Below are 10,556 nucleotides of genomic sequence, written 5' to 3'. Positions count from 1 at the left end.
TAAATATAAGTCACCCTTTTAGGATGAACCCGTCCACTATGTGGGCTTAAATATAAGTACCCCTTTAGGATTAACCCATCTACTTTGTGAGCTTAAATATAAGTAATCCATTTAGGATTAACTCGTCCACTATGTGGGCTTAAATATAAGTTTTCCTTTTAGGGTTAACCCGTCCACTTTGTGTGCTTAAATATAACTAATCCCTTTAGGATTAACCCGTCCACTTTGAGGACTTGAATATAAGTTATCCCTTTAGGATTAACCCGCCCACTTTGTGGACTTGAATATAAGCTATCCCTTTAAGATGAACCCGTCCACTTTGTGGACTTGAATATAAGTTATCCCTTTAGGATTAACCCGCCCACTTTGTGGACTTGAATATAAGTTATCCCTTTAGGATAAACTTGTCCACCTTATGGATTTCAATATGAACCCGTCCATTATGTGGACTCAATAATGATTATGTAGAGACGTAGATAGCATACACAACATTTTTGAATAACTCCTCTTATTGTATGATAGATATGCGTATAGAAATTGTTCTTTGAAAAAAAAAATTGCCTTTCAGGCTTAAAAGAAACTACAAATAATAAATTTTTTTTTTTAAAAAAGCAATAAACTGGAAATGAGGAGTATTGTTGTCCATGCTGAGGACGTCTATTGGTAGTATTTCTTCAAGTGCTCCGTGTTTTAGAGGTGATGCAACTTTTGCTCGTCCAATGTCTCCAAGTGGTAAGTTCCTTTCCTTTGCCATGACGTAATCATGTAGGGTCCTTCCCAATTAGGTCCTAGCTTTCCTTGGGTGGGGTCTCTTATCGCTATTGTCACCTTTCTCAAGACGAGATCTCCAACTTGGAAGTTCCTGCTTCTGACTTTGGAGTTGTAATGCTTTGTTATGAAGTCTTGGTACCGTGCTAACCTCTACTCAGTTGTCGCCCTGACCTCATCCACAAAGTCAAGTTGAAGGCGTATCACTTCATCATTCTTACTGCTATCGTAGTTTCCAACTGTGTAGCTTGTGAGTCCAACCTTGGCCGGGATGACTACCTCGCTCCCGTATGCCAGTCGAAATGGAGTCTCCCCTGTAGGTGTCCTTGCTGTCATCCTATAGGCCCACAAAATGCTTGGCAACTCCTCCGGCCATATCACCTTTGCCCCCTCGAGGCGAGTCTTGATAATTTTGAGCAAGGATCGGTTTGTTACCTCGACTTGTCCGTTGGCTTGTGGGTGGGTAGGAGATGAATAGTGATTTTTTATTCCCAACTGTGAGCAAAAATCTCGGAATGAATCATTATTGAATTGTTTTCTGTTGTCTGAGATCAGTACCCTAGGTATACTGTATCGGCAGATGATATTCTTCCATACAAAGCTTCATATTCTTTTCCGTGAAGGTGGCCAGGGCTTCGGCCTCCACCCATTTGGTGAAATAGTCAATACCGACTACTAGGAATTTCAGCTGCTTGACTGTTGTTGGGAATGGTCCCATGATATCCAACCCCCATTGGGCAAAAAGCCACGGGGTCGTCATTGGGGTGAGCTCCTCTGTTGGTTGCCTGAGGAGGTTGCCAAACCTCTGGCACTTGTCGCAAGTTTTGACATATATCTGGGCATCCTTCTGCATAGTGGGCCAATAGTAACCTGCTCTAATTAGCTTGTGCACTAAGGATCGTAATCCTGAATGGTTCCCACACACTCCTACGTGGACTTCTCTCATTACATAATCTACTTCTTCGGGGCTAAGACACCTCAGGTACGGATGGGAGAAGCCCCGTTTATATAAGATGCCTTTTATTAGCATGAACCACGCTGCCTATAACTTCAGCTTCATAGCGGCCTCCTTACCATCCAGTAACACACCGTCTTTGTTGAAATATTAAATTTTCAACAACAAAAAAATGGTTACTTAAAAAAATATGTCCAAGCAAGATTTATCAAAAAATATAAATTTTGGACAAGTTCATGAAAAAAAAAAAAAAAAAGCCCTTCAAAATTAACAAAATTAATTTTAAAAAAATGGTGCAAAAAAATAATATAAGGAAGATGGGTTTATGGCAGTATTGCCACAATGGCATTATGTCACGTCCCTAAATAAATAAAAGAGATAAAGGGCGAAAAGATGGCCGGCTGAAGTAAATATAATAATAAAAAATTGAAAAGTTGAAAAGTGGATAAAGAAGTGTCACTGGCAGAAATTAAGGAGAACAGTTTGGTGAAAATGGGTCACAGCTGAACACAAAATTAGGAGTTATGGAGAGAAAAACTAACGAAAACTGCTCCATCATCTGATCAGTTGAGAGAAAAATAAGGGAGCAACTTCTTTTGGAGTCTCTCTATAAATAGAGAGGCACGCACAAGTGAAAAAAAGAGGGGAGGAAGAATTAAGAAAAGAGAAAAATGCAGATATACAAGAGAAGATGGCAAGTACGCGCAAGGCAGAGACATAAAGAGAAGAAAAAAAAAGAGGCAAGGATAGAGAGAGCAATATTAAGCAGAGGAGGAATAGCATAGGTTTGTATGTGGGATTTCATCAGTCCATTTCTTCTCTAAATCTCTCTCTCTCCCTCATTTTTAAAATATGAATTTTTGCTTGGTAATGCAAATAGGATCGAGTTTCATGAGGAGTTCCTAACTCCATGCATGAAGCTCTAAATACGAGTCCTTGACTCGTAACTCCTACTTGTACATTACCAAATAAAAATTCTCTTAAAGTTGTGATGTAATGTTCTCTTTAAATGGAGTTCTTAACTCTACAAAAATAATGGAGTCCTTGACTCTACCCCATCAATGGAGTTCTTCACTCCACAAAAATAATGGAGTCCTTGACTCCACCTCATTAATGGAGTCCTTGACTCCACAAAAATAATACTCCATGCCATCAATGGAGTCCTTGACTCTACAAAAATAATGGAGTCTTTGACTTTACCCCATCAATGGAATCCATGACTCTTTTAAATTTATGGAGTCCTTGACTCTAATATTTTTAGTGGAGTCCTTGACTCCACCATATTCATCATGACAAATTCTTTGGGATTATTAATTCCTTAATCAAAATTAGAATTAATAATTCATAAAATAAAATGACCATAAAAATTGATGTAAGAAAATTCTCCAATTCCAAATATGTTCATAGTGATTAAATTGCTTCAAAGGAGTTTTCTTTCCTTTAATTAAATTTAGGAATTTCAATCGAAATGTCATTAAAATTCCTACAAAGAAGCAAATGAAAGAAATATTGAATTTTGTCAAACTCATCCATTGATTCACTCGTTCAGGCTTCCTTCATTAAGGCATCTGCTTCCATGTTTTCTTCTCTCGGGATTTGAAAGAAACTAGCTTCCTTAAATCTTTTCACAAGGCGTCTCACCTTATTAAGATATTTCTTCATCCACTCTTCCTTAGCTTCATACGTTCCGTTCGCTTGACCCATAACCAGCTGAGAGTCTCCTTGGACGAGCAATGAATTCTACTTCCAAGGATTTTGCCAATTCTAGCCCTTTAAGAAAGGCTTCATATTCCACTTCCTTGTTGGTTGCTGGATATTGCAGACGAACCTTGTACTTTAACTTATCTTCTTCTGGGGATTGCAAAACAACTCATTTCCCTTCTATATGTAGTGTAGACAATCCATCCACATGGATGATCCATCTCTGAGCTTTGCCCACCTCATCTAGCTCTCCTTTACACGGAGTGAACTCTACAATGAAATCTACCAATACTTGTGCTTTTATCGCGCTTCTTGGTTGGTACCTGACATCGAACTCACTAAGTTCTATAGCCTATTGGATTAGTCGTCCTGCGGCCTCCAACTTGGTCATTGCCTTCTTTAATGGATGATCTATTAAGACATTGATGACATGAGCCTGAAAATAATGCCTTAATTTCCTAGAAGCTGTAACCAAAGCAAATGCTAGCTTTTTCGTCATGGGGTATCGTCATTCGGCCCCTCTCAGCTCTTGGCTTGTATAGTAGACTGGCTTCTGTATCTTTCCTTCTTCTCTAATCAATGCTGAGCTTATTGCATGCGGGGACACTACTAGATACAAATATAATTCTTCACTAGGTACGGACAGGCTCAGTAGAGGGGTTGTTGTGAGGTAGGCCTTGAGGTCTTGAAAGGCCTTTTAACACTCGCCCGTCCATTCAAATGCCTTCTTAAGAACTTTAAAAAATGGTAAGCACTTTTCAATAGCTTTAGAAACGAGCTTGGTAAGGGCAGTAACTTGTCTGGTGAGGGACTGGACTTCCTTGATGTTCCTTGGCGTTTCCATATTCAAAATTGCTTGGATTTTATCGGGGTTTGCCTCAATTCCCCTGTAAGAAACCATGAATCCGAGAAACTTACCAAACGAGACTCCAAAAGCACACTTACTCAGATTTAGCTTCATGTTGTACTGTCTAAGCTTGTCAAATGTTTCTTGGAGGTCGTCCAGGTGCTTATCCTTGTCTAGGCTCTTTACCAGCATGTCATCTACGTAAACTTCCACATTTGCCTAATTTGTAGATGAAGCATATGGTTCACCAGCCTTTGATAATTTGCCTTCGCTTTTTTCAACCCAAAGGGCATCATCTCATAACAAAACAGGCCTTGACTGGTGGTGAGGGATGTCTTTTCTTGATCCGCCTCGTCCATCCTTATCTGGTTATAACCTGGGAAGGCATCCATGAAACTTAGCAGCTTATGACCCGCTGTTGAGTTCACCAACTGATCAATATGTGGCAACGGGTAGCTATCTTTGGGGCAAGCCTTGTTTAGATCGGTGAAGTCCACACACATCTTCCATTTGCCATTAGCCTTCTTGATCATCACCACATTAACCAACCAGTCCGGGTAATAAACTTCCCATATAAATTTTGCTGTAGTTAGCTTTTAAACTTCTTCTTTAATGGCTTTGTCTTGTTGAGGGGCAAACACTTTTTTTCTTTTGACGCATAGGCTTGAAGGAAGGATATATGTTTAGATGATAGGTAATGACACTAAGGTCAATACCTGGCATGTCTTCGTGACTCCATGCAAATATATCAATGCTCTTCTTTAAGAACTGGATAAGGTTTTGCTTCATCTTGCTTTCCATACTTGCTCCAACCCTTGTATACTTTTCCAAGTTGTTCTCTTCCAGCAATTCGGTGGGCTCTACAACAACTCTTCTCTCCTCAATGCTCATTGTCTGAACCTATTCGTCCGTAGCCAACATGGCCAAATAACACTCTCTTGCTGCTAACTGATCCCCTTGCACTTGCCTTACCCTATACTCCGTAGGGAATTTGACCGATAGGCAGTAGGTAGATGTTACTGCCTTTCAGCTGTTCAGAGTTGGTCTTCTGATGATGGCATTTTAAGAAAACGAATAGTCTACTACGAGGAAGTTCACTTCCTTGGTTATTTGTTGCAGGTATGATCCTACCACCACAGGTAATGTAATGGTTCCTACGGGTTGCACTTTTATTCCTCCAAATCCTATCAAGGGCGAACATACTGGACGAAGTTGATCACGTCTAAGCCTCATTTGCTAGAAGGCGGGGTAATACAGGATGTCTTCCGAACTTCCATTGTCTACCAACACCCTTCTAGTCGTATAATCAGCAATGAGCAAAGTGATAACAATTGCATCATCATGTGGGTGGTGAACTCTTTCAGCATCCTCATCTGTGAATGTGATGGCAGGTTCGTCCGTCCTCATCCTTGGTGATCACCCAGAGAGTTGGACGTTTTGCACCACCTTGAGATACATCTTTCTTGACTTAGAAGACTGTCCTGTTGAAGTACCTCCTATAATAACCCTTATTTCTCCAAATGGAGGTCATGACGGTTCTTCTAATTTTTCTATCTGTTACTTCAAATCGAAACACTCGTCCGTGTCATGCCCATGATCTCTGAGGAAGCGGCAATACTTGTTCCTATTGCACTTGTTGGGATCTCCCTTCATTTTTTCTGGCCACTTCAAGGAAGGATCATCCTTGATTTGCATGAGCACTTTTTCAAGCGCCATATTCAAAGGCGTGTATTGCTGACTCCGTGCTGAAGAGCCTACCTTCTTGTTGTCTCAATCTTTCTTCTCTCCTGTTCGTCCCTTCTTTGGACGAGGACCTTGCTCAAGATGGCGCGGAAGATCTGCTTCCAACCTCTCAGCTCTCTTCCTCTTCTTAGCTATAATTGCGTCTTCTACATTCATAAAGTTTTGGACTGAATGGACGAGTTCAGCCATGGTTTAAGGCTCTTGCTCATAAAGCTTGTGGATGAACAAATCAAAGTTCACTCCGTTATGAAAGGCCACCAATAACAACTTGTCATCCATCTCATCCACTGTCAGGGCTTCCCTATTGAAACAAGTAATGAAGGACCACAAGCTTTCATTCTCTCCTTGCTCTATGGTTAGTAGGCTGGACGAGAAACGTTTGTGCATTTGTCCTCCAATAAAATTATTGGCAAACAACTTACTTAATTCTTCAAAAGAACTTACTGTATTCGGAGGTATCTTGTTGAACCACACTCATGCTGGACCTTTGAGGATGGTAGGGAAGGCTCTACACATAATTTCATCTAGAACCCTTTGAAGGTGCATTGCAGTCTTGAAAGTAGCAATATGATTGAAAGGGTCACGCGTTCCATCATACAAGTCTAAGAAAGGCATCTTGAACTTCAGAGGCAAGGGGTGACTGTTGATGGAAGCCGTGAAAAGGGAGTTTGTTGGGTGAACCAAATCTTCTACGGTATTCGCCCTTCTCATGTTCTCCCTTATCTCATCCATGACCTTCCCCATTTGGTCCATCTCCCTCTCCAAGTGTGACACCCTTCGTGAAGTGGTACCCTTTGACTGGCTCTCGAGCTCAGCATTTCCTCCTCTATTATCTTGACTCTGGGCTTGCCCTTCAGCATATCCTTCATGATGTTGCCTCCTTAGATTAATCTCCCTAGTCAAATCTTGGTTTTGACGGGTTAACTTCACCATGGCAACTGCCATGGACTGTATGTGTTGGATGGAAGATGGTTGCGTGAAAGGCACTCACTAGCGATCACGGTGGGAATTGCTAAAAGCATCCCTACTCAACTTGTGGCCTAGGCTAGTGGCCCTTGATCTTGTCTGAACCATGTAGCCTTTTGTCAAGGAAAGATAAACTATGAAATACTAAATTAATCCTTCCCACAGACGACGCCAATTGATAATGAGAAGAAAAATCAGTAGACTAAATGCTTCGGGCTTCAATGATTAGAAATAGCTTGGAAAAAACCTAAAAAAGAAAACACGTGATCAAAATGTGACCGGGGTGGACCGGCCAAGAACCCTCCGATACTTAATTTAGTTTCTCTCAAAATCTAGAGTTTCAACTTTAGAGGAGATATGTCCAACTTACCTTCATCTGGTCTAAATGGGTGTTATATAGTATGCTCTCAAAGCAATTATTTGATTTATAACTTCTATTGTATTTGAGGAGGTCAGAGGGTTCAAGGATAACTTCCAAAACCGCTATGGGAGTTATATTTCATCTTTATCTTCTATAACTGTCATTGGAAGTTAAGTACTCAATTGGAGGATATAATGATGAACCGAGGTCTTACTCATGCCTTAGAATAATAACATTTGGTTCAATTTACTAGTTTGTGTGGATAAAATTCCCTAGAATTTTACCAAGTGTTGGGGGGTCGTCCATGTGCTTTCCTTATGGACGACCCATTTGTTTATGGACGACCGTCTCGTTAGGTATAGTCATTCTTGTCTTTTTGACCTAGACGACACCTATGGATGCAACATAGAAGGGTTGTCCAAGACTAGAAAGGTCATCCAAGACCAGAAATGTTGTAAAGGTCCCCAAGACCAGAAGGGTCGTCCAAGACCAGAAGGGTCTTCCAAGACCAGAAAGGTCGTCTAGGACCAAAAAGGTTATCTAAGACCAAAAGGAACGGTCAAGACTAAAAAGGTCTTCCAAGACTAGAAAGGTCGTCCAAGACCAAAAAGGTCATCCAAGATTAGAAGGGTCCAAGACCAGAAGGGTCGTCCAAGACCAGAAGGGTCGTCCAAGACCAGAAGGGTCGTCCAAGACCAGAAGGGTCGTCCAAGACCAGCAAGGTCGTCCAAGACCAGAAGGGTTGTCCAAGACCAGAAAGGTCATCTAAGACCAGAAAAGTCGTCCAAGACTAGAAAGGTCATCCAAGATTAGCAAGGTCATCCAAGACCAGAAAGGGTGTTGAAGACCAGAAAGGTCGTCCAAGGCCAAAAGGGTCGTCCAAGACCAGTAAGGTCGTCCAAGACCAGAAAAGTCGTCTAAGACCAGAAGGGTTGTCCAGGACTAGCAAGGATCGTCTAAGACCAGAAAAGTCATCCAAGACCAGAAGGATCGTTTAGGACTAGCAAGGGTCGTTCAAGACCAGAAAGGTCGTCCATGACCTGAAGGGTTGTTCAAGACCAAAAAGGTCGTCTAAGACCAGAAAGGTCATCCAAGACCAGAAGGGTCGTCTAAGACAAGAAAGGTCATCCAAGACCAGAAGGGTTGTCTAGGACCAGAAGGTCATCCAGGACCAAAAGGCTTGTCCAGCTCACGAAGTGACCTCGACGACCACCCAATGGTTATAGATTTTTAGAGTGAATTTTTATCCAAAGCTTATAATTCGGACCACATTCTACTATTCTGAAGTGAGGGCGAATTCATTATTCTTCGCCTAACTTTCCACTAAGTTCTTAACTTCTCATAGTAGTTATAGAAGTTAAATTTGAACCTTCTAACTTCCACTCACATTGGGGGAGTTATCAAACAAGTAACCACTCCAAAACTCACTATAAAAGGACTTAGCGATATCAATTCAAGGTAAGTTTTGACAACCCCAAAAGTTGGAATTCTTGAGTTCTAGAGGGAAAACTAACTTAAGTATCGGAGGGTTCTTGGCCGGTTCACCCTAGTCACCTATGATCTTGTGTTTTTGTGCATCATCAAAATATTTGACTGAATTTTTAATAATCAATGTAACTTATTTTTTTTTCGATTTTTGAATAATTTCATGTATTAATTCTATTTATTGTTGTATTATGAGGGTTTTTTTTTTTAACTTGCAAGTAAATATATTGATATTGATTGCCTTGGAAGCTGTAGAAAATAATGTATTCATCACATTATAAATGTTATATTTAACCTTGAATCTAAATATTCATGAGGTTTAAATTTACTTGAAGAAAATTATTTGTTTCCCAATGTTTCAAGTTTTTCATCTTTTGATTTAAAGTAAAATTCATGAACATATGTTATCTTGAATAATATAAAATTATTTAAAATAAATTTAAAGGAAGAAACAACATCGAATCAGATGAAACTTATCTATTATCAATACTTAATACAATCGTTTGATCTTTTGATTATTTATTATATTTTATATTTTAATTTAGTAAAATTTAAGTATTACACATTGTGTTTACTTTGGGTAATTCAATGTATAATTAATATTTTCTTAAAACAATTAAAAAGTCAATAACCCGTGGTGCTACATAGCAAGTAATAATTACAAGTCATAGAAACAAGGGGGGATATATCATCAGTTATTCTCATCATCTGTTGTCAATTAGTCTTGTTAATAGCATTGTGCAGACATTATGAATTCACATGTTTAGGCATGCATGATACTAGAGGTCTAAACTACAATGATATATGTATTGGTTAATAATGGACGAAGTAGTTGATTTTTAATTGGCGAATTTAGTGTTCCCCTACATTTGTAGATATTAAATTATATAAGTTGTAATTAAGATTCCTGGAGTAATTTTTAAATTGGAACCATGATAGTAATATCAATGTATCAAATTTAGTTGAACTTTGGGCAATCTTGTGATTAGTTGTACAAGTAGTTGCTTCTTTTAGTAGATGCGGTATTGATGTATTTTCTTTATACTTGTGCAGATATGGGATTCGTGGCAAAGAGATAGTTTTTGTGACGCTATTTGAACTCAAATCTCTTTTTGTAAAGTATGAGAAGACATCATCTATACTACTATTTAAGGGGCTTCCCCTATTTGGACCGGTTTTTTTTAATTCCAAAATACCCCTACACCCCTAGATTTAAGTAGAGACAAAACTAAAGGATAATTTGGTAAAAATACATGTCTAACTTGCACTAAAATATTGCCTACAAAATAGGAACACTATTCTACTAACCCACTTCTTCAAAGTAACTATATGTTTATTGTTTTTCTTTTTTAAATAGAAAAATAAGTTAAACAACTCACATTGTTTTCTTCCTAAAAAAAAACACCCCATGTTTATCCAAAAAAAAAAACTAAATAAAAAAAAAACTAAACTAAATAGATATATAGACTTTTTTTTATAAGTAGATACATTTTAACTCCCACTAAAATGTTACCTACAAAAAAAATTATAATGAATTCAAATTACTAACTTTTACCCACAAAAAGAAAAGAGCCTCTGAGCACACGCGTGAACGCGTGCTTAGGGGCTAGTTTATATATAAATGGTTGTACTTACGTTGTGAAAAACTTGGTTCAATGGTTTTAAAAGTATAATGGCTATTGATTTCCTTTGTAGATTGTATGTATGATTTCTTTTTAAATTTTTATGGA

The 10,556-nt window shown here is 38.9% G+C and overlaps 1 protein-coding gene across 1 annotated transcript; it reads right to left on the bottom strand.

The window, feature by feature from the left end:
* Positions 1–921: 921 nt before the first annotated feature.
* On the bottom strand, positions 922–1,418 carry LOC142635040 (uncharacterized). The gene is made up of 2 exons (XM_075809257.1): positions 1,338–1,418; positions 922–1,263 (listed from the first exon to the last, which is right to left on the bottom strand). Exons 1-2 carry the CDS (start codon positions 1,416–1,418, stop codon positions 922–924), a joined length of 423 nt encoding a protein of 140 aa, XP_075665372.1.
* Between the last annotated feature and the right edge of the window lie 9,138 nt (positions 1,419–10,556).

This window comes from Castanea sativa, chromosome 5 (genome assembly GCF_040712315.1).
Source record: "Castanea sativa cultivar Marrone di Chiusa Pesio chromosome 5, ASM4071231v1".
NCBI lineage: Eukaryota > Viridiplantae > Streptophyta > Magnoliopsida > Fagales > Fagaceae > Castanea > Castanea sativa.
The sequence above is the reverse complement of the archived record's forward strand: the minus strand, read 5'-3'. Positions and strand labels throughout refer to the sequence as shown.